General features: G+C 35.8%; 3 protein-coding genes across 3 annotated transcripts; 2 read left to right on the top strand and 1 right to left on the bottom strand.

Moving 5' to 3' along the window:
- Positions 1–2,365: 2,365 nt before the first annotated feature.
- LOC111798441 (autophagy-related protein 11) lies at positions 2,366–10,944 on the top strand. Its single transcript, XM_023681587.1, has 5 exons — positions 2,366–4,266; positions 4,387–6,067; positions 8,678–8,898; positions 9,856–10,069; positions 10,222–10,944. The coding sequence occupies exons 1-5, from the start codon at positions 3,323–3,325 to the stop codon at positions 10,621–10,623; spliced, it is 3,462 nt and encodes a 1,153-aa protein (XP_023537355.1). The 5' UTR covers positions 2,366–3,322; the 3' UTR covers positions 10,624–10,944.
- A 1,384-nt stretch (positions 10,945–12,328) lies between these two features.
- On the bottom strand, positions 12,329–16,351 carry LOC111798683. The gene is made up of 6 exons (XM_023681985.1): positions 16,011–16,351; positions 15,357–15,635; positions 15,107–15,280; positions 14,859–14,965; positions 13,917–14,227; positions 12,329–13,181 (listed from the first exon to the last, which is right to left on the bottom strand). The coding sequence occupies exons 1-6, from the start codon at positions 16,164–16,166 to the stop codon at positions 12,616–12,618; spliced, it is 1,593 nt and encodes a 530-aa protein (XP_023537753.1). The 5' UTR covers positions 16,167–16,351; the 3' UTR covers positions 12,329–12,615.
- A 5,537-nt stretch (positions 16,352–21,888) lies between these two features.
- On the top strand, positions 21,889–24,565 carry LOC111798897. Its single transcript, XM_023682245.1, has 2 exons — positions 21,889–22,254; positions 22,345–24,565. The coding sequence occupies exon 2, from the start codon at positions 22,430–22,432 to the stop codon at positions 24,437–24,439; it is 2,010 nt and encodes a 669-aa protein (XP_023538013.1). The 5' UTR covers positions 21,889–22,254; positions 22,345–22,429; the 3' UTR covers positions 24,440–24,565.

Here is a 24,565-nt window from a genome sequence, read left to right as displayed (position 1 = left end):
TCAGCATAGTTTGTCTTCACTCACATGTATTTTTTATGAAGTCGCCCAACATAAAATCACTTCAAGTAAAATACACTTAACTTTTAAGTTCGTAGGGGCCCCTCCAGTCCGGACAAAATTGGATGTGTAGTACTTCCCTACACACGTACTACACACGACCCACATATGCGATCGTGGATCCCCAGGCAGTTTACACCCCTAGACCCATCTAGTCGAGCTAGTTGTCTGTAGCGACGTCCGGAGGTCAGCAAACCCTCGTGTATCATCCTAGACATGATGATGATCATCATCATCATATTGTACACATCTGTACTTATAATCATAAATAGGGAAGTAACCCGATGTATATAAACACCCAATACGCATGAGGTCCCTATAGTTTTTTTTCCTTTAAATCATTCATATGACACAACTCTATACATCATTCACACATTATCTTAATATGAAATAACATCATATTAAGTCATATGATCATCATGCATCTAAAATCATCATGTTATCATGCATTATTATCATCATGTCATCATCTCATATCATCATATAACAACATCACGCCATCATATAACATCGTCACATGATCATATAACATCATCATATAATATAAAGCATAAATGACACATGTAGGGACATTAGGCACATGTCGTCATACATAAGTCAAGTCTTCCGGCCGAGCCAACAGTAAGACCACTTACTTGGTTGGTCTTAGCCAAAGTTCTATCTAGCTCCAAATTTGCTTGCTTTCATCATTCGAATTCATTCTCTCATTTCTGCCCACCCTAATTATTCATTTATTCATTTTTATATTTATACATTTATTATTATTATTATAAATAAGTTATTGATATCTATTTTGTAATATTAAAATTTAAAAATTTAAAATTATGTTCGTTAGACATATAATTATATATATTTTTTTATTACTTATTATATTTTATAATCTTTTATATTTAGAATTAAAAATAAAAATAAAAACAAAAAGTGGAGAAAAATCGGGAGAAAATAGAATTTACGCAAAAATAAACAATTTTTTTTACGGGAACATTTAAGGTTTATTTAGCTACAATATATTCTTCATAATTTTAAATGTTTTATTAAATTAAATTAAATTAAATTATAAAAAATATTCATCAATTTTTATAATATTCAAAACTATATTTAAAGTAGAAAATATATTAAAATGTTGGACTGTTCTTTTAAATATATTATAAACAAAAACCTTAATCACTGCTATGTCATCACCACATTTGGTTTTTCATCGAACATTTCAAAGGATTTCTACACCAAAAACGTTCTAGAAATGTTTATTTAATTTGGGTTGATCTCGAAAAGATTCATCACAAATAGGGTGAGGAACAGAGAACCGAGGAGTTTTTTCACCTTATCCTCTTTCTATTATAAATAGATAGTTAATAATGTAATATTAAAATTTAAATTCTTTGAACCTACCTTTTTTTATATATATATTATTTTATAATTTTTTTTATATTTAGAAATAAAATAAAATTAAAAACAAAAATAGAGAAAAAAAATTCTCAAATTTGGTTGAAATAGGTGAAAGTGTCCGACCATGACCATATGCTTATAATAAAAAAATATTCTCTCTATTGGTATGAGACTTTTTTTGGAGAAACCCAAAACTAAGTAATGAGAGCGTATGTTCAAAGTAGACAATATCATATCATTGTAGAGAATCATGGAGAAACTCAAAGCAAAGCCATGAGAGCTTATACTCAAAGTGGACAATATCATATTATTGTGGAGAGTCGTGGGGAAACCCAAAGCAAAGCCCTGAGAGCTTATGCTCAAAGTGGACAATATCATATCATTGTAGAAAGTCGTGGAAAAACCCAAAGCATAGATATAAGAGCTTATGCTCAAAGTGAACAATATCATATCATTGTAGAGAGTCGTGGGAAAAACCAATGCATAGACATAAGAGCTTATGCTCAAAGTGGACAATATCATATCACTGCAGAGAGTCGTGAGAAAACCCAATGCATAGACATAAGAGCTTATGCTCAAAGTGGACAATATCATATCATTGTGCAAAGTTGTGGGGGAAACTCAAAGCAAAGCCCTAAGAGCGTATGCTCAAAGTAGATAATATCATATCATTGTAGAGAGTCGTGGGAAAACCCAAGGCATAGACATAAGAGCTTATGCTCAAAGTGGACAATATCATATTATTGTGGAGAGTTGTGTTCGTCTGACAAAAAGAAGTTATTTATTTATTTATTTTTATTTTAATAAATGGGACAAAATGGGTAATTTGTAATTTATGGATTACTTTATTTAGTTATTCTGTATCTTATTAAAATAAAATTATCGCATTTAATTTATGTAATAATTAAGAGTGTTTGCGACAAGGCCATCCTGCTTTCCTTATTTTGCTTCATTCAAGTTTCGTACGGCGAGACTTTGAAGATAGACAGAGAGAGAGAGGAACAAGAAGACGAAGAAGAAGCTGTTCTGTTAGACGGTGGTGGCCGCCATGGAAGCTTCCTTCATGCTTTTTTAATATTCAAAGCGACAGCGAAAGAGAGAGAACCATAAGCAAATTCGTTGATGATTATCGAACACAAACACACACACATAAACGTTGATTTTATCTACACATTTGTGTAATTTTTCACAAGTATGATATTGCTACAAGGTTTCGTAGAAGTTTTCTTGTGCTGAGAATCAAAATTCTTGTACTTACCTCTTTCTACGTTATCGCTTCGGATTATCTTTATCTTCTTCTGTTGTTGGTCATTTTCGTCAACCCTAGAGTTTAGGCTTTTGGTTTTGATTCGTTCCTGTTTTCGTGTTCATCTGAGGAAGTTTGTAAAGTGGACGGATATCAAGATATCTTCGGCGAAATTTCTGGTTTTCGGGTTGGATTTTGTTTTGGCTAGGTCGGCGATTAGTAGGGTCTTACTGGGACCGGGTGGGACTTTCGAATCGAGCCGATTTTGCTAGTTCTTCTTGGTTTGTTGCTGGGGATTGGGGTCATCGATTGAAGGTTGTGGTTAGGGTTAGAATCGAGTAGTATTGAAGGTCGATAAACTTCGTAAATGATATTAGTTTTTTAGGGATTTTAGATCAAGCTACTTTAGCAGTGAAGTAGTGATTTGAGATTTCGGATCTAAGTTGAGGGTTAAGGTTTAAATGATGAACTTCTGAAGTCTAGCAGAAAGGGCGGAACGTAATCTGGAAGGAAGAACGGCCGAATTGACGACGGATAGGTTCTTCACGTTTGGGTTTGATACCTCTTTTGTGTGAAAGAAGGGTTTAATTTGGCCGTGGGAACCTGTGGTTGAGATTCTTCATTGTGGATAAGATGAGCTCAAGCGTGACAGATGCTGGTGCAAACAGCGGCAAATTGCTGGTTCATGTTTCTGAAAATGGACACTCCTTTCAGCTTGATTGTTATGAGGGTATGCTGGTTGAGGATGTGATGCGCTTGATTGAATCGGTCACGGGGATTAACTGCAATGATCAGTTTATTCTCTCATTGGATGTTAGACTGGAATCTCAGCGACCCCTTTCCGTTTACAAGCTTCCAGCAGATGATCGGGAAGTTTTCTTGTTTGATCGATCCAGGCTTCAAAGCAATGCACCGCCACCTCCACCGGAGCAGATTGATATCCTTGATATTGCAGAACCACCATCACCTTCAACTTCACAAGATTCCCATCCTTTAGATGATGCCTCGGACCCTGCTTTGAAGGCTTTGCCTTCTTATGAGAGGGAGTTTCGTTACCATTACCACAAGGCTCATACAATATATAGTAGTACGGTGATGAAGTTTGATTACTGTGAGAGGCTTTTAAGAGAGCAGAAGGTTCAAGAGAGAGCTTTAGAGGTTGCAAAGGGTAATTTGGATCAATACTTCAAAATGATTAATCAGAACTACACAGATTTCATGAGGCGTTATTCGCAGCAGCATCGGGTTCATACTGATCTGTTGGTTAATTTGGGTAGAGACATTGAGAAATTGCGGTCTGTTAAGCTTCATCCTACCTTACAAACAGCGAACCGCAAGTGCTTATTGGATTTTGTTAAGGAGGATAGTTTGCGGAAGTCAGCAGAAAATTGCAGCAGTTCGCACAGCCAGTTTGAGAACAAAGTTTTTCAATTCAAGGCAATGTTTAACGAGGTTAAGCGAAAAGTTGAAGATTTATTTTCCAGCAGGGCTTCTTTCTCTATCAAGAATTTGGAACTGAATATTAAGGAGCATCAGCGGTATATCAATGAACAGAAGAGTATAATGCAATCCTTGAGGTTAGCTTCTGTTTACTTATGCCATAACTCAAGCATGTTTACATGTCTATTATAGTAGTTATTAATTGTCGAAGTGTATTTACAATGACTCTAAAATTTTATTTGTGCATAATTACGCAGCAAAGATGTTGATACTGTTAAGAAACTGGTGGATGATTGCCTATCTTGTCAGTTATCTTCCTCACTTCGCCCTCATGATGCGGTTTCGGCCCTAGGTCCTATGTATGATGTTCATGACAAGAATCATCTGCCAAGAATGCAAGCTTGTGATCGTGCAGTTTCCAAACTGCTTGATGTCTGTAAGGATAAAAAGATTCAAATGAACAACTTCTTGCACCATTACATGCAAAAGATTGCTTATAACTCTTACATCATCAAGGATGTCAAACTACAGTTTCCTGTTTTTAAAGAGGCAATGGGGCGTCAGGAGGACCTATTTATGGACTTAAAGTTGGTGCGAGGGATCGGTCCAGCCTATAGAGCTTGTCTTTCTGAAGTTGTGAGAAGGAAAGCCTGCATGAAGCTTTACATGGGTATGGCTGGTCAAATGGCTGAAAGGCTTGCAAGAAAGAGGGAGGATGAGGTCAGAAGACGTGAAATGTTTCTGACAGAGCATAGTGGATACTTTCCAAGAGATGTAATAGAATCCATGGGATTAAATGATATGCCTAACCCGTGTGATGTTCATATAACTCCTTATGATGACCGTTTAATTAACGTTGATATTTCAGACCTTGACCATTATGCTCCTGAGTACTTGTTAGGATTCCATTCGAAAAGTGAGAAGCAAGGAGGCCCTAAGGATTCCTTTACGAAGTCAGTTGGAGCTTTGAGTTCTGTTGAGGCTGAAGAAATTTCGAAGGGCACCTTTGAGAGTTACGTCTCTGGGGAGCTTGCCGAAGGTTCTGAGTTAGTAGAGATTTCTGGAACCAGCAAGATGGAAGTTGAAAATGCAAAATTGAAAGCTGATCTTGCTTCTGCTTTAGCCTTTATCTGTTCATTCTCTCCTGAATGTGATTTAAATGACGACAGCAAACTAGACAGTATCTTAAAGAATTCTGCTGAGAAAACAGCTGAAGCCTTGCGTCTTAAAGATGAATATGGAAAACAACTTCAATTAATGCTTAAAACTAAGCAGATGCAGTGTGAATCATATGAAAGACGCATTAAAGAATTGGAACAAAGGCTGTCAGATCAGTATTTGCGGGGGCAAAATCTCTCAAATAATGATGTGTCTGATTTTTCAGTTTTGGCTGAAAAGAGTGATGATTGCAAGCCACGAGTTATTGGCTGTCTAGAATCCCCTGCACCTTGTATATCTACTACAGAGCCAATGGATGAGGTTTCTTGCATCTCTAATTCACTGGATGTAAAGCTGGGGCTTTTTGCTGGACAGCCTGGTAGAGCTCGAGAAGCAGTTGATGAAAATATGATGGATTCCCGTGGCGATCAGAACCCTCATTTGGATTCCTCAATGATGGAGCCAAATCGTGAAGAATTTCAAGACAATGATAAATATGTGAGAGATAAAGTAGGAGGACAGATGGGAATATCTCTGACAAACAGTTCCACTGCTGAGAGCATGCCTCGGTCTCTGAATGTTTTACCGTGTGAAACAGTAGAAGATCCCAATTTGGAATCTAATCTTCAGAATGGCCTTCTGCTGGAGTTGCAAGATGCACTTGCGGACAAGACCAATCTGTTGAATGAAACTGAGACAAAACTTAAAGATGCTATGGAGGAGGTTTCCTCACTGAAGATAGAGTTGGAAGCTAGTAGGAAGCTGCTTGATGAATCTCAGGTACTAATTTTATTGTTCCTTCTATTTTCATCTGTTAAAGGTTTCTCTCCCTTGGAATGTCGTTTTTAACTAACGACCAATGCTTTGACAAGCTTGAGTTCTATTTTTTACCTTTTCTTTGTCTTATAGCTTTCTCTCGTATGTTTCTCACCTTTATATGCTTGGTTCCTCTAGCCTTCTTGTCTTGTTAGGATTGAGCCTTGATTTACGTGAACATAAATGGTCACAGATGGAGGTTTGATAAATGATAACTTTGAGGTTTGAACCAGATTTGTTCGATCACTTTACTAATTTATACTATGGATTTTTTTAAAGCATATTAAATTAGCAGTATTATACTGGTTGTCAATGTTTTGTGACCAAAATCTAGCTCCTTGGGGAAATTTGTTAGAAGTTATCTTTTGAGTCTAGGTATAACTTTTGATGATAATGGTTATTTGTTTTACTCCACTCTCTTTCCTTGGAGTGTGGATAGATGCTAGCGAGTTCTGTTTAATTACTATTGCTAACTGAGGGAAGGTGCCAAAATGTGCATTAGTTGTCGTCAAGGTGTGATAATTTCAGTTAAGCGGTTTCCGTATAAGTTCCTGTATCATCTCCACTCTTACCTGGCATGGCACTCGAGAAAAGACCCTTGCTAGTGCCTCTCTTAAGATCCGCAAATTATTAGATCAGTTCAATTCCAGTTTGAGATTTTGAGAGAGCTCATTTGATTTGGCACTAAATCTTTCATAGTAAGACTGACTAAAAGTTTTGGGTGGCTTACAAGGATGTGTTCTTCATGAACTAGTGATGGTTCTTGATGAAATATCTACGAAATTGGAACTATCTCTTCCTTCATTGCATTTTTTTAAGTAGCTGCTGGAAACAGCTATTAGAAATGTTGGCTATTTCATGGGTTTTCTCGAACCAGATTGGGGAAGGGAAGCAATGGTCCAGTTGTTTGTGGTGGCTTACCAATGGGAATTAACCGTATAGCTTTCGGCTTGAAAAGCTTGTCAATGCACCCTAATTGAAAATAAACAAGAGAACTTCTAGGGAAAAATTAGGCATTTGACTGACGTTTGGTTGTAACTATTCTATTTCTTTTATACATGTGTCCAGTGAAGTTTTTCAGCAGTAGCATGGTTGTGTCTGGAGGATACCCTTTTAACTTTCCTTTTCGTAGTGAAAGTGTCCAGCTGACTAGTTTTCTCCTCCTACAGGAAAATGAGGAATTAAGTGAACTTCATGATTACCTTTTGTCCGTGTGCTTTATTTTCTGGAACTGTGCCTGTGACTCCTTCTTCATAACGTTTATGGCAGGCGATCCCGAAATAAGGAATATAAATTTGGTGTAAACCAAAACATGAGTTAATCTTATTCATCAAGTAATCCAAAAGTACAAACGATAATTAGTATTTATATTAGTTGATAGCCTAACCGTACAATTCGCTTACTCAGATCCTATAATGGCATGTTTCAAATAACTAACGCTACTCCAAATAAGTAGCCTTAATGACTAGATTACAACCAACCGCCCAACTAACATTTCAATCCAACATCACCTACATCGAAGTTTCACAATCCTACTCCAAGCTACGACAGCTATCATATTTCCTCTGGTAACCATCCTTCTCACAAGTTAAATTGTTCTGTTCCAAAGACCAGTTTCTTCTGTCTTAGGTTTCAACCCACTTATTCCTCCCCTTTCCTGTGACAAGGAGCCAATTCCTCCCAGTTGACGGGTTGAAGATTTACCCCTAAAATCTAATTTATGGCAGTGTATATTAAGCCCAGATTCTTCCTCAAAAGTTCTGATGGTATGAAACAGATTACCAAGATGCAGATCCTTTTGGGAGGAAAATAAAACTGTATCATCCTCGTATTATAGATGCATAATAGATAAACCAAGAGGCCCTTTACCTTCTTTGAAACCCTTTGTCGTCCCTAATAGATAATATTCTCTGCTCAAACAATCCATGGCAATAATGAAAAGGAGAGGTGAGAGTGGATCACCTTGGCAAAGATCTCAATGGGAAGATTTTTCCTCTAGGCTTTTCGTTGATGATGATAAAGTACATTGAAAGTCCTTTTAAGTGTATTGTACTGTACATTGTTGCAAAAGAGTTCAAATGATTCCGATTTATCTTCCAATGCTATTTGATTTCTCTCCCTTTAAATGACCAAACGAGTGTGATAGCTGTGCTTGTGATACTTATCTTCAAATGTTCTGTTTTTTCTTGGTTCTGTTTTTTCTATTGTTTGTTTTCTTCAGGAATCAGTGGTTGGTACCTTAGTTTTGTTTGGTTGTTTCTTTGGTTTGGAGTGCTTGTTTTGCTCTCTTTGGTTGGTTGTACTGTTATCGTTTCTTTTTTTTCTTTCTCACTCCCTATGAGAGTTTGTATCCTTGAACTTTGATATTCCTTTCATCTATCAATCAAAAGTTTGTTGTTAAAAAGAAAATTAAATCATATTTACCTGTTGAAAAAGTGGTTTATTTATTTATTTTTTAATTTTTTCCTATCTTAGTTTTCATTGTCATGGTCAACGACTCTTTTTCCAGTCAAATGCAGATTTTCCTTTCGGGTTCTTATGTCGTCGTAAATTATTCTTTATCCATCCTTGCAGATGAATTGTGCCCACTTGGAGAATTGTCTGCATGAAGCGAGGGAGGAGGCTCAAACTCATCTTTGTGCAGCTTCCCGGAGGGCTTCAGAGTATAATGCACTTCGTGCATCAGCTGTGAAAATGCGGGGTCATGTTGAAAGACTAAAAACTTATGTTTTTGCTCCAAGTGGAGTGGCTGCTTTTGCTCATTCCTTACGCACTTTAGCACAATCTTTAGCCAAGTAAGTTACTTGCATTTTTTGCACAGTTGCTGATTTCCAAACCATTCCCCTTTACCCACATTAAAAAGAGAGGATCAAATGCAACCTTGTTTCTTGTCTTGTGTTCTGTTGTTATCTGCCAATGAATGAATTTCTGCTGTTTCAGTTTTTTTCTTTATATATTTCTTATATGTTTAAATGCACTAGTACTATAGTTTAGGTTCTTGGATGATGAACCTGATCAAACATATTTGCTTTCTTCGTCCTTTATGGGCACTATTAATTTTACTTTTGCTATTAAATGGATAAACTATCATACGGAACTTTGAAGGTAGTTTCCTGATGTTTGAATGACTTCTAGCCATATTGTCAGTTATTTATATAATGTATTACATGCCCAAGTCCACCGCATGCCCAAGTCCACCGCTAGCAAATATTGTTCTCTTTAGGTTTTCCCTTTCGGGCTTCCCTCAATGTTTTAAAACGTGTCTGCTAGGGAGAGGTTTCCACACTCTTATAAAGAATGTTTCGTTCTCCTCCCTAACCGATGTGGGATCTCACAATCCCCCCCTTGGGGGCCAGCGTTCCTCGCTGGCACACCGCTTGGTATCTGGCTCTGATACCATTTGTAACCGTCCAAGTCCACCACTAGTAGATATTGTCTTTCTTTATGCTTTTCCTTTCGGGCTTCCCCTCAAGGTTTTAAAACGTGTCTGCTAGGGAGAGGTTTCCACACCCTTATAAACCGTTTTCCTCATATAAATTCCTTAAGAATCCTCTTAGTTACGAGATTAGTTCTTCTATGATCTAGGAAAAGAACTATAGAGAGATGGCTGGACTTGTAAATGTAACTTTTTTCTATTTTCCATCCAGCTTTAATTCTGGATTCTAGAGATTTTCTTGTGCAAGTATCCATTTTATGCAATGTTTTATCAGTTATTGATTTCATTAATGAAAACTAACCTGTAATTCTTTTAGTTCTGTTAGCGACAATGAAAACGATGGCACCAATGAATTCCGCCAATGCATCTGGGCTATAGCAGAGAGGGTCGGAATTTTGGTCAAAGAACGTGAAGAACTGCTTGAAAAATACCCGAAGCTTGAAGCTGCGAACGAACAACTTGTCAAAGAACTAGAAGAAAAGAAAGAGCTTGTTAAAACTTTGTACTCAAAGCATCAACTTGAGAAGCAGGTAAACCTCCGATATTAGCTCCCTAAATACTCCTAGAAAAGTTTATAGGTTTCTAGAATTGTTTGTATGATCCACCTACCTACACTGTTCGAATATGTCCTTGGTTCATGATTGTCGGGTCTTATGTAACCTCGATTTGAGCTTTGAAACAGGCAAACAAGGAAAAGATTTCGTTTGGTCGCATGAAAGTCCACGAGATTGCTGCGTTTGTTCGGAATGCAGCTGGACATTACGAGGCAATCAATCGGAACTGCGCCAACTACTACCTGTCTGCTGAATCTGTGGCTTTATTTGCAGACAATCTCCTTACCCGGCCTAACTACATTGTTGGGCAGGTTGTCCACATTGAACGCCAGATCGTGAAACCATCGCCTCCTCCTCCTCGGCGTAGGGTGGATCAAACTGATTGTGCGATCTCCGACTCGGGGACTGATAGGTTGACCTTGAATTCAGGTTTATCTTTGAACCCGTACAGTCTTCCCGTCGGATGTGAATATTTTATGGTAACTGTAGCGATGTTACCGGATACTGCTATTCATTCAACAGCTTCCTGATCTCCCTGCAAACAAGCGACTGACATGATGGAAGATCCCAAATGTAGATATCAATAACATTGAAGAACAATTGTTGGGAGGTGAACTTTTTTATTTATTTTTCATTTTGTACAAATGATGGTGGATGAGCTTTTTAACCCCCTCACTTTATACCCATCTCTCTCTCTCTCTCTCTCTCTCTCTCTCTCTCTCTCTCTCTCTCTCTCTCTCTGTGTAAATATTTAACCTTCAAGTGTGGAAAACTGTGAATATTATTGCCACCCCTAGTCTTTAATTTGACTCTACTTATAAGAACTTCTGAACTTTATTAGTTCAAAAAATTGAATCATATCTCATGCTTANTAGTTGTTTACGAAGGAATCAAACAGGGCTTCCATGTTTTTCTTGGATTTTTTTTTCTTTCTACGTTTTTTCACATCTGCTTCCGCGGAATCTTTTTCAAGATCTTTTTTTTGGTTTTGTTGTTGTTACAACTCTTCCTATAAAATTTACCTTATCGCTTATTGCTTATGTTATTTTTTCGAACTCTTTTCACGAATTTTTCTGACTCTTTCTTATTTAAAGGCAAAGATTCTTAGATTGAGTGTTCTTGAAAAATGGGTGTTCTTGAAAAATGGGTGGGTTCAGAATTTTAGATTTAGCTAATTATTTTTTAGTGGATCTAAGGTGTTTATGTCTCGAGCTAAAACAAAATGCGAAAGTTCTCTTACGTCTAAAATGTAGAATTTAGGTGAAATTAGTATTGTTTTGTGTTTCGATATCAATTTATTAGGTATAGTTTTGAAATGTGGAACTTGGTCTACACTAAATCTTCAAAATGCTCGATTTCAAGGGTCTCGGGTCCCAGAAGTTTATGATGAATACCGCCAAAACCCAATACTACGGAGGAAATTAAGTGAAGTACTCCAGACACAGTACGGAAAGGTGTCTATAACTTCCCCACCAAGACCTACGCCCCAACCTAGAGTAGCTAGGTGGGGACACAGTACGGAAAGGTGTCTATAACTTCCCCACCAAGACCTACGCCCCAACCTAGAGTAGCTAGGTGGGGAAGTAAAATTAATCCTTGTTCATACACGAATTTCTCAAGTACGAAATGAGCCACTTCGAATAGGTTCATTGCTCAGGCCTAGAATACGATTAATCCGGCATGGGCTACATGAGCCCCCAGTAGTTTACCGGATAAATTGATAAGTCGGGCATTCCCAGCCCACCAAGCGAAACCGGTGGTTTCTTGGTCACGACCAGCTAAAGCTAAAGTTCCATTAAAGAGCGTTTCCACGGGGTAGAACCTCCTCAGGGAATATAAGGTTTTCATGAGGCTGATCTTGAGCCGCCATCCAAGCACGAATACCTTCGTTTAAGAGAATATTTTTGGTATAGAAAGNTTTTTTTTTTTTTTTTTTTTTTTTTTTTTTTTTTTTTTTTTTTTTTTTCCATCTAAATTGGTCAAAAGTTTGGATCAAAAGAGAATAAATTTGGCCCTATACATTAACCATTGATTTTTGCTCTTGAAATTTACAATTATTTTCTTGTAAACTTTTCAACTTCCAGAACTCTAGATAATAATATAAAAAAAAAATTAGCTTGGTTTTCTTAAAAATAAATAATAAAACAAAAGGAATTATAGGAAGAAGTAGAATTACAAAAATTAATATTAAAAAATAAAAATAAAAATCAATTAATAACAATAAAATAAGACATCTGGTTTGAAGTTGTATAAGCTCTAAAATAGAATTGATTAACCAAAGGATATTCAATTTACAACTTATGTAAGGTGGGGACTGTCTCATAACATTACAGAGGAAAGAATTAAAACAGCTGTAGACATACATCAAATGCCTAAATACATGAATAACACATGCAGGATTCTTCATCAATATATATATATATATATTTCAGAATCCCATGAGGAATTTGTCGAACGCTTTCAATACCGTCCTCTGTTGCCGATTTCTGAAACAATATACAGAAACATTTCAGCCAGACTACTTAATTTTCATCGTCTTCCTCAGAGATGTTGAACAAAAACTTTGGAATAGATGCTATTCGAGGAAGATGCAACAGCAGCTCACTGAATGAATCCTTCCTAGACATACCGATTGCCTGCTTACTGCCAGCGTTATCTTTTACGTCCTCTGCAAAAGCTTTGACATCGTTTTTCGATATGTTATCAGCTGTGTCGCTCTTCTTGTCATCAGGTGCTTCGCCACGACTTTCTTCATCGAACTGTGAATTCTGAGTTGTGGTATTGGTTGGGTCTTTCTGCAAGAGACAACAGAGAGAATTGACCCTTTTCATGAGAGATTTCTCATCAGAAGTTGTAGATTGGTTGTCTGTCAGTAAATACTGTGCAATATCCTCTAGTATGTCCTGGCAATCTGTTCCTTGATCAGAAAATGATGGATTTGCCGCTGTCATCTGCTCTGTAATGCAGTGTCCAATATGATTCACGAGATCGCTCATCGACATGGACGGGTGGAGCCCAGGAACTTTCATTTGTTCCCAATTTCTCGTGCTTCTAGAACTACCAACTTCAAAATTTGCACTTGCTTCGGCTGCAAAATATTCTGCCTTTGATTAGCAACAAAGGAACAGCACAGATATTTTATTACAAGCAAACGTTCGCTAATTCCTGATAGAACCCTAGAAAATAACTCCAAGATTCCAGAAACAAATTACAAAAGATATCGATGACCAGGAATATTGACCATTCATTCAAATCATGATGTGACACACCAAGAATTTATGAACTAAAAGACTTGCTTCCCTTTTGTCTTCAATTAAAGAACATGAATAAACCAAGACAATGCACATAATTCATAAGCAGAAATATGGCGTGGAAAAAGCATATACTATATTCTTCTCTAAACTAATCTTTCTTGAATGTATTCCCTTTGAAATCAAATCAATTTAAGTCAACAAGCTATATAAGATATTTTTTGTCGAGCAGAGATGATATTGTGATGAGGGTGGATAGATTGCTGGGCCACCCTTCGTTCATCATCGCTCCTTTTTCCATTTATCAGAAGTTATAACCACTAGTTAAAATATCTTCAATGTTGAAGTCAAAGAGATTCTCTCTGTAGGGCCCAATTCTATATTACTTTTAACTTATTCAATAATATCTTAATAAAATAATCAATTAATAATAAATGCATTAAAAAAAAAANAAAAAAAAAAAAAAAAAAAAAAAAAAAAAAAAAAAAAAAAAAAAAAAAAAAAAAAAAAAGAGTATGTAAAACGTATTCACTAAAACACATATAACAAAAAGCAGATCCATAAAAAGTCACCTGAGGAAGGTGATGGGGCTTCTTGAGAGTGATGTTCCACTGTCGTACAAGTAGAGTCTTGTTGTTCTATCTTCAAGGATGATTGCTGAGGAGATGGTGAGGCACCGTCTGTCAGAACAGATACAGTTGATCCTTTGCTAGTTTCTGCTTGGTGTTCTGGATCCTCAAAAACAGAAACCCTTCGATCAAAATATGGTGAATCCAAAACTATCTCTGGTTGCCGGCTTAAAAAGTTAAGACGCATATCGCACTGGATTAGCTTTTCGAAGTGTTTGTTCAACAACCCTTGAGGACATTGCAGAAAATGTTGCCTAACAATCACAAAATTAGATTTCCATTATGATTATAACCGAAGTCCAGAGTCCGAGACACGTAGAGTTGTCCTTACATGAGGAAAATAAATCATTTTTATTGAATACTTTTTATCCATGCAAGTGATATATTCAGGCATGCGTATGCATCTTATATGTTCAGCTTTGAGCAAGGAAGATATTAATTTTCTCATCCAAGCTAAAAAGAACAAGGGGAAAATGGAGAATGATAGAGAGAATCTTCATAAAAACCATGTCATCTAGTAAGTTGTCTCTCAGGTCCACATATTCTTCAGTGGATCTACATTTCCTTTCTTCTCAAAAGATGGAAAGTTGCCAGCAAAAGAGAATATTCCATGGTCAAAGAAAGACGTGTTTTATGCACCCAATAGGTGAGTCAGCACTCAAAAGCAATTGAAGGAAATGACAATGAAACGACAACATATTCAAATTTCCCACTCTTGAATCTAAAAATTAAGTACAAAAGACATGAAGAACATCCATAATTGTCAATATAGAGAACTTTCCATCATTGATTTTGATGGGGAACTAAATTTACGAGAGCACAAAATGAAAAGCTTTGAGCATAAAATTCGACATGCTTCAAAGATGGTAAAATCACAAGCGTTACCTGTGCATAGTAGCCTGGCCATCAGTAAAGTCAGCAGTTGCCTGCCATAATGTGTGTTTTCTTGGTTGAGGGTTCGTCTCCCGGAAGAAAAGAGGCTGTCGAGCCAACTACAGATAAGACAATCAAAAAATGAAAATAGGCAGTCATTGGATAAAAGCAAGAAGTCCTCCACATAAATACACTCTCGAGCATTAAGCTAAGAGAAAGCGCGCAAGGCAGGCATTAATGAAAAAATAAGAGGTGCATACCACCACATTCAGAGTACCAGGTCCATTATCGGGGCAGTGTGCCTTTAAGGCCATAATATCAGACCACTGAACTTCTATTTTACTCTTCAACCCACCTTCAAGAATTTCCCATACAAGCTTATGCTTAGCAAAGTAACATTTCGCCACCAAATCGCCTTCATATCTTGATTTATACTGTCAATAAACAAGACCTAAATTACTTGATATCCACAGGTTTAATTATTAGAGACACAGGGGAGATAGGTTGTACCTCCCAACCACCAATTTGTAGAAGCGATGCAGGAAAGTTTGAAGCTTTCAGCTTGTCAGTAGAGCTCTGAATGGAAGTGCAATTATTTTCCGTTTTCATTGAAGAGTTAAAGCTTTCACATTCCGCCACATCAGTTGAAGCAGGAGTTGATTGAGAAAGCTTCATTTGAATTAGATCCAACAGTGAAGGGCTCTTCCTCAACCGCAAACCAAGAGGGCTAGGCTCATCAAGAGGATTGTATTGAGCAGGCGGCACAGGAAAATCATCGGTGCCATCACTCTGTTGTTTCTCGTTTGACAAGATCATGCAAAAACAGAAAACAAAAAAAAAAACGAAAAACCAAAATCATATCAAGCGATGAGAAAATCACAAATTAAAAACAAAAAAATTCACCGCAATGCTTCAACAATAAACATCACCACAGAGAATGAGAAGAACATTCTCATAAATCACACAACTAGGATACCAAAAAGGGATACAGAAGATCAATCCCCATTTTTAAAAAAATGGACGAAGAAAAACAATCAGGTTAAACGTTCAACTTCGTGGTTCAAATACATAACATTCATCTTCTCAAAATAGTTCCAAGAAAACAAAATCTCCCCCACACCATTTATTCGTAATCAAGCAGAAGAAAAAACCGATTCCACATACCGGTGAAAACGACGTCGCCGTTTTCGATCGCTTGGAGAGAGGACCATGCTCCTCTTCAAGAGAGTCCTCGATCTCCAGCTTAACCGGCACCTTGTCCCAAAGCGACGCCATATCCGGCTCCAGAGAGCGATTCCCAGATTTCATCAACTGCACCATCAAATTCTTCCTCTCGTTTCCCCTTCACCAATAGTGAAAAACTGAAATCAATGGCGAAACAAATCCACACAGAGATTCAAAATTAATACAAGAACGAAACCCTAGAACGACGATCTGCGACCGAAATGGATAGGAAATTAGGAATGCAAAAGACAACGGAGATTCTGAAAATTCCACAATTTTTATTTTTATTTNAAAAAAAAAAAAAAAAAAAAAAAAAAAAAAAAAGAGGAGAGAGAGAGAGAGAAAATATATAGGGACAGATTTGGTAAAAATCTTACCGCTGTTCGGGTCGGGTCGGGTTGGCTGAATCCAATCCAATTTGCCGGCTACATAACGTCGTGGTTTCATCATAAATAGAGAATTTCTCTTTTATATATATATATATATNTTTTTTTTTTTTTTTTTTTTTTAATTTTCTCTCTAATTTTAGAAATTAAGAATAATGAATAAAATAGGCCTTTTTTTTATGCTTAAATGATTTGTATTAGAACAAATAGATTTTGATTGTGGGTCCCTCGTCGTTGTCGGTACATCAGGGTGACGGTGGTGTTCATATGACTTAATAATCCGACCAACTTGGACGACTCAACCCAAATCATAAAAAGTTGGGTTAAAAAAAATTATTTTGGTTCGGCTAAATTTTTGGAAAATTAAAAATTTTGATTCAAGAGTTGACTTTTTGTTATCGAGTCAACTTGACCAACTCGAAAATTAGGTTATAACCGAGAATATCTAAAAATTTGTAATGGTTGGTAGTGATATGTTGACTTGTAAATGTTTGATATTTGATTTTGAAGAAATTTTATTTATTGATGTAACATGTATTATTGATAAATTGAATTTTTTTAAATAATTAAAAAAAAAAACCCGACAACCAATTTGGGTTATATCATGAACTCAATTTGGGTTGCTTGAGTCACCGACCCAACCAACACGAAATTTCGAGTTAGTGTAAAAGATTTTTCCAATCAAACTAAACTGTATACACTACTAAATCACGATGTTATGGACGAGATCTTTTGTATACTGATGCATGAATAAGCTAACCCTTCATTAGAATGAAAGAATCTTGGAATAGTACAAAGGGTAGACAAAAGATGAACCGTCTCATCCGTACCATTTTTAATTATTTTGTGTTTATTTAAATTAGGTGTGTATTTCAGTCTTAATATAAGACGAGTTGTAACAATCCAGATCCACCGTTAGCAGATATTGTCCTCTTTGAGTTTTCCGGGCTTCCCCTCAAGGCTTTAAAACGCGTCTGCTAGTGGAAGATTTCCATACTCTTGTAAAAGGTGTTTTGTTCTCCTCCCGAACCAATGTGGGACATCACACCGATATTCTTCAGTGTAGCAACATAAAAATCTAAAGATCTTTGTGACAGTACAGAAAAGCGGGAGATTATAAATAAATTAAATTATAAAATTAGTCCCTATACTTAAAAAATATATATATATATTAGAATCTAATCCTTAAAATTAAATTTTTTATCCTTATTAAAAATTATTTTTTAAAAAAAATTATAATTTAACAAAATAAAATATTATTATAAAATTTTATTATTAAGAAAGTTTCAGTCTTATAATAATATTAAATGGTAAGCACACGTTTAATTGAATTATGTTAATTTCTCTATTAAATAGGAAAGATAATTATTGTAATTTTATTATTGGAAGTAAATTTTAAATTATTTACAATTATTTAATTAATGGGGACCATAAATTTTATACCATTTTGATTTAATAAATTGTGGTTTATTGCCATTATTATTATCTTTAATTTATTTACCATCTATTTTCCAATATTTATGATCATATAAACTTAATAATTTGTATTAATTTAAACTTTATTTTTTATTTTAACCAAAAAAAAAAAAAAAAAAAAAAAAAACAAGAAAAAGCGGAGTTACTATAATGCCCCTTCAATAACGAGTTTGGTCAGCGTCGTAAATGAAAATCTTTGAAGGGGTACTTCTGTCATTTCGAAACGCAGTAGTACAACGTGGCAGAGATTCGGATTATCTGCATGTGTGTGGGACCCACTGGTTCCCAAGTGGTGACTGACACGTAGACGGGAGTTAACATGTAGTCTATGGGAGAAGCAATCAGATGAGGACGTCATGTGATTTCATAGGGTGGGACCTCATCGCGGATTGGTCCACATAAGCACCAATCAACAATCATTGCCACAATTGACCACTAAGAAAGTTTGGATTTATTATTTATAAAAAAAAAAAATGGATTTAATACGTTTGGATTGAAAATGCTTACGTAAGATGTTGAATTAAAAATAAAAAATAAAAAAAAAAAGAAAATATATTTGTTTGCAATTATTGGCCAGATTATTAATATGGAAACCGAGTAGATGAAAGGTATATGAATGAACCGAACCAATAAAAGAAAATAAATATCTAAAATAACATATAGTTAATATCGTACATTTTTTGCGATCGTCTAATAATATAAATTTTAGAGTTAAACACGCTCTACTAATAACGTGAAAATAGTAGATTTGTAGGTGATAAATTGAGATTCTGAATCTTAAACTTGAGGCATAAAAAATGACATACTATGTGTACGCGGGAGATAACCCTCGATTCAGGCTGATCAAACGAACCCAATAGAGTTGGATTATGAATTTATTTAGATAAGACTATGTTCAAGTAAATAAAAAATTTATGTATTGAGTTAGTTCCGGTATCCTTTAAAATTAGAATGGGTTATAGAACCAACATGTTATTAATTTTAATTTAATTTAATTAATTTATTATTATTATTATTATTATTATTTTTTTTTTTTTGCTAAAAATACAATTATATATATTTATATTCATAATTTTTTTTTAATTATTTATTCTAAAATTAAATTACAAATCTTAATTAAATGTTTGAATATAAATAAATAGACAGTAAATAGAATTTTCTTTGATTGAATTCATTATTTAATAAAGATGGTTTGTAACGAACAATTTACACTATAAACAATTAAATTAAATCTAAAAAACATTTCAACCTTACTCAATTAAACCCACAAACACTATTAGGATTAATGGTTTATGTGAAATAATTTTCTTAGCGTTAAAATGAGCCCTTAAAAAATTAATTCAAACGACTGAGTATAATTTCTTCGGTCCAATTTTATAAATTTATATATTTGAGTTCAATTTTCCTAATTTTTAGAATTAAATTAAATTTTGAAAAAATATATTTTTTTCTATACGTAGCTGTCAATTTAATTAATTAATTTGTAGTTTTGGTTGGGTTTTTCCATAAAATATATTCTATTTAAACTCATTGAAGGCAAGAATACATTCTTTTACTATTTTTCTCGTAATTTAATTATAATTTATTTTGAATAAAAATATAAAAAACTAGACTTTCATACAAACGAATGAAATCACAATTACAATAACTTCCAATAGAAAATTAAATAAATTATATTATATTATATTATCTTTACCTTTATTTCCTTCCCCATTTTCTCTATTTATCTTTAAATAATATATTCAGGAATTTTCTTTTCGCATTTATTTTATTATTTATGTACTCTACTATAAATATTCAAAATCTAATCATTTCATAACCATTATTTAAATAATACGCTATTATTATATATATGTATATATATGTACATACATATATACCCATCTTTCAACTTGACAAGGTTTTTTTAAAAAAAAAAAAAAAAAAAAAAAAAAATATATATATATATATATATATAACCTGGTCTCTAAACTTGAAAAATGTTTAATAAGTTCATGAACTTCAAATAAATCTTTAAACTTTAAGATACAACGAGCGCAGACCCTGCCAAGCAGACGACAAAAGCAGCCAGTGCTTGATAGGCCAACAACCTAGTGAACTAGGCGGGGCACTCAACGTAAGGGGAGCACACTAAGTGAAATTAGCCTTGCTCTGCTTTACATGATCCTCAAATAAATCTTTAAACTTTAAGTGTATGAATCATATATAAAATTCAATTTCGCACCTAATAAAGTTATAATTTTTTTAAAAAAATATATCAAATAGTAAAAAANATCTTTCCGGATTTGTAATTCCTTATCTAGAAGGAATCTCAAGATTTAAAAAAAAAATCATCCACCCATTGAACACAAAATTAAACGTTCAGAACACATTTTGAAGTTCATAGACCAAATAAACACAAAAGTATTAAAGAAACAATCAACAAACTTGCAAATCAAGTTACCTCGTTCTTCATAATATAAACCCACTCCAATTTGTTGACTTGAATACATTCTGCAAAGCTAAATCAAAAGAAAACCAATATTTAATTATCTGAGAGGTCAAAATCAGGGAAGGTTTCCAAAAACGTTATATATTAGAGAATCAAAGTATCAAAAAGGTCAAGGGAAAACAACCATCACAAGTAATCAATCATCCAGCAATCATAGCAGAGGTTCAAATTACATTCTGTTTAGTTACTTGTTTGTGAAGAGTACTTAATGAGAAGAACAAGGTATTTCTTCCCCCTTGTATGAATCAAGCTTTATGCAATTACTTTTACCTGTTTTCCCGTAGCCTTCTCAAAGAAGCTACCTGTACAAGGCTGGCTACGAATCTTAACATCTGTCAAACAAGGCTACCCCAGTTTTGTTTCAACTGCCTCACTTCAACCTCACTGATCTTGTTCTAAGCTATGCCAATGGAAACATAATGTATAATCAATAATCGAAAAAGAGTGTGTCATAGCTACCCACCGCTAGAAGATGTTGTCCTCTTGGAGCTTTCCCTTAAGGTTTTTAAAACATGTTGGTTAGGGAGAGGTTTTCACACCCTTACAAGGAATGATTCGTTCTCCTCTCTAACTGATGTGAGATCTTACAATCCACCCCCTTAGGAGCACAGCGTCCTCGCTGGCACACCGCTCGGTGTCTAGCTCTGATACCATTTGTAATAGTCCAAGCGCACCACTAACAGATATTATCCTCTTTAGACTTTCACTTTTAGACTTCCCCTCAAGGTTTTTAAAATGCGTCTGCTAGGGAGAGGTTTCCACACCCTTATAAAGAATGTTTCGTTCTCCTCTTCCAACCAATGTGGGATCTCATAATCCACTCACCTTCGGGGCCTAGCGTCCTTGTTGACACACCGCCTTGTGTTCACCCCCTTTTGGGGCTCAACCTCCTCGCTGGCACATCGCCCAGTGTACGACTTTAATATCATTTGTAACAGCCCAAGACCACCACTAACATATATTATCTTCTTTAGGCTTTCCCCTCAAGGTTTTTAAAACGCGTCTGTTAGGGAGAGGTTTCCACACCCTTATAAGAAATGTTTCGTTCTCCTCTCCAACCGATGTGGGTCTCACAATCCACCCCCCTTCGGGGCCCAGTGTCCTTGCTGGCACCCCGCCTTGTGTCCACTTCCCTTTGGGGCTCAGCCTCCTCGCTAGCACATCGCTCGATGTCTGGCTTTAATATCATTTGTAACAGTCCAAGACCACCGCTAACAAATATTGTCCTCTTTGGGCTTTCCCTTCAAGGTTTTTAAAAACGCGTCTGTTAGGGAGAGATTTCCACACCCTTATAAACAATGCTTTGTTCTCCTCCCCAACCGATGTGAGATCCCATGTAGTGTTTATATGCCTAAGTTTGTGAATGGATGTGAATGGATGGGAACAAATAACGAATGAAACAGGCCAATACTTATTTTTAAAAGTCCTGTGTAAATAGTTCTAACCATGCCCATATTCCTTGTAATGATCTTCAAATTTTCTAAAGATTAAAGAGTATAATAACATTATGCTCCTATTTCACAAGCTCCCATGTGGGAAGAACTTTCAGGCCACAGATCTGTACCCCAGCTACGCTGTTTGACTACAATAAGATAGATGCCAAAAGTTTTGTCCAAGGTAAGCAATTCTTATTCTTTTGAAAGGAATGTCCTTATGAAGATGCCAATTTCTCACAAGATACATTAAACTAGAAGCTCACAAATTTTGCTTGCAATTCAAGAATATGTCTGGGGATGACTTCTCCTATCTTGTTATATATGTGAAGTAGCTTTTCTAAATTCATTAGCCTCTTCCGATTATTTTATTTGTTCTTTTCGAGTTTTGGCTTCAGGTACGACCTTCGATTCCAGCTTCTTTCGCCTTTCGCCTTTCATATATGTTTTGTTCTTCATCTTCTTATAAAGCTTTTCTTTTTTCTTAGAGATAACAATGGGAATCTGTTCTATCATCTAGCAGTTTTCAAACATTCTTCACTTCGTTGACATATCTACGAGACAGAAGAAACCATGTTTTCTGAACTATTTGAAAAAATTATACCAAGAGATATCAGTTCTTTATGGAGTTACTGGGGCATTGAGTTGCTAGTATTGGCAAACTTCATGTTCCAAATTATCTTAACTTTCAATGGATGTCGTCGAAGGCACACACCGGGATATAAGCTCAGCTTAACCGTTTGGTTTTCCTACTTATTGGCTGCTAAACTAGCAACGGTTGTTCTGGGCAAGCTAACGACAATCGAAATAGGAAAAGACCAACGCAATACGCACACCCAAATTCAGGCGTTGTTGGCACCATTGATGTTCATGCAAATAGGAAATCCAGATACGATCACAGCCTACTCGATCGAAGACAACCAGCTAGGAGTGAGGCAAATTTTCAGCTTGGTGATCCAAGTGACTATAATGTTCTACATTCTTATAAGGTCATGGACAAATTCAAGAACATCGTTTCTTTACTTGCCAATGTCTTTAGCTGGGATAATCAAGTATGCAGAAACATCATGGGCTCTAAAATCAGCACTCAACGGAAACTTTGGCTTCACAATTGCCGATTTCTTCAAATATCACGAAGTAGCTCGTTTATTCGACAAACTGCCACAGGGAGAGAACGAACTCCCAGAGGCAAAATTGATCTTAAGAGCTTATTATAGATTTTGCTGCCTAAAACCACATCTAGAGAATTGGCTTTACTATCCTCCAACTGATTGTGAATACCAAAAACTCTACATCGACGACTGTGACTATGAAGACGTGTTCAGAATTACAGATTCTGAGCTGGGTTTCATGTACGATGCACTTTATACGAAAGCACCGGTCGTATATACTCGTAAGGGTTTAATTCTCCGTTGTATTAGCTTACTTAGCTTGATAGCCACACTAGTTGGGTTTTCAGTCTTGTTCAAGGATGCTTTTGTGTATAATATCAGTGTTGGGTTTATCCATTTTGTGTTGATAGCATCTCTGATAATTGAGGTATATCAGATCTTGAGATTACCATACACAGATTGGGCTATAATCCAAATGATTAGGCACTATGAAACTTTTCCTTTTCTTATGGGTTTCTTGCAGTCTCTAGCCCCTCAATCAGCAACTTGGAGAAGATGGTCCAATACAATGGGGCAGTTCAATCTTTTAGATTTCTGCTTGCAAACCAAGCACCGAAACTACAGCCGAATCAAAATTCTCCGATATTGGGGCATGGATATGAAACTCCGAAAGCAATTGAGTTTGGATCGAATCGACGTCGATCCGAAAGTGAAAGAGCTTGTGGTAGCAGAACTCAGAGAGATAGATAAGATCAAAGGACAAGAAGAGTTCGATCAAAGAGGCCAATGGACAATCGGAAGGTACCGAGAAAAACTCAAACTCAATGACGTGATCCAAGCACTTGAAACAACAGTAGACAAGAGACCATTCGATAAGAGCATATTCATATGGCATATCACAACAAATATTTTCTATCACATAGAGAGCTTTCATGATACTACTGACATTGCTAAAATGGAAGCTATCATGAATATATCAGATTATATGATGTACCTTTTGGTGACGCGTTCGCATGTGCTATCATCAACAACTGGAGATATCATATTTGACCATTCTTGCGTGAAGCTCGGGAGGTTAACGAGAACTGGACGTCTGAACAAAGAGGAAGCCTGCAAAGATCTGTTAGGATTACAGAAAGAAGGTATCCTTCAAGTGAAGGAACCACATGCACCACCTGAATCAGAAGCAGAGAAAGTAGTTGTAGGGAATTGGAATCTGCTGAAGGATGTAAAAGAATTAGCAGATAGCTTATCAACAATGAGCAATGAAAACATATGGAAGGTAATAGGGAGTATGTGGGTTGAGATGTTGGGATATGCAGCAAGTCACTGTGAAATGGAATATCATTCAGAACATATCAGACATGGAGGTGAATTGATCACTCATGTTTGGCTTTTGGTAGCACATAATGTTACCAAATACAGTTCATATGAGTATCATTTCGGCAGTCAAGATGAAGAGACTCATTAATTTTTCCTTGATTGGTTCAACGATATATTTTGTAAAAAGCATAATGCATGGAATTCCTCCAATCTAAATGCAGTAAACAAGTTTTAATAAAAAGAATACTATAATTCATGGGTGGTTTCTTACAAA

The sequence above is a fragment of the Cucurbita pepo genome, chromosome LG07, assembly GCF_002806865.2.
Source record: "Cucurbita pepo subsp. pepo cultivar mu-cu-16 chromosome LG07, ASM280686v2, whole genome shotgun sequence".
In the NCBI taxonomy this organism is placed as follows: domain Eukaryota; kingdom Viridiplantae; phylum Streptophyta; class Magnoliopsida; order Cucurbitales; family Cucurbitaceae; genus Cucurbita; species Cucurbita pepo.
Note: the sequence above shows the minus strand (reverse complement) of the source record. Positions and strands in the feature narration are given on the sequence as shown.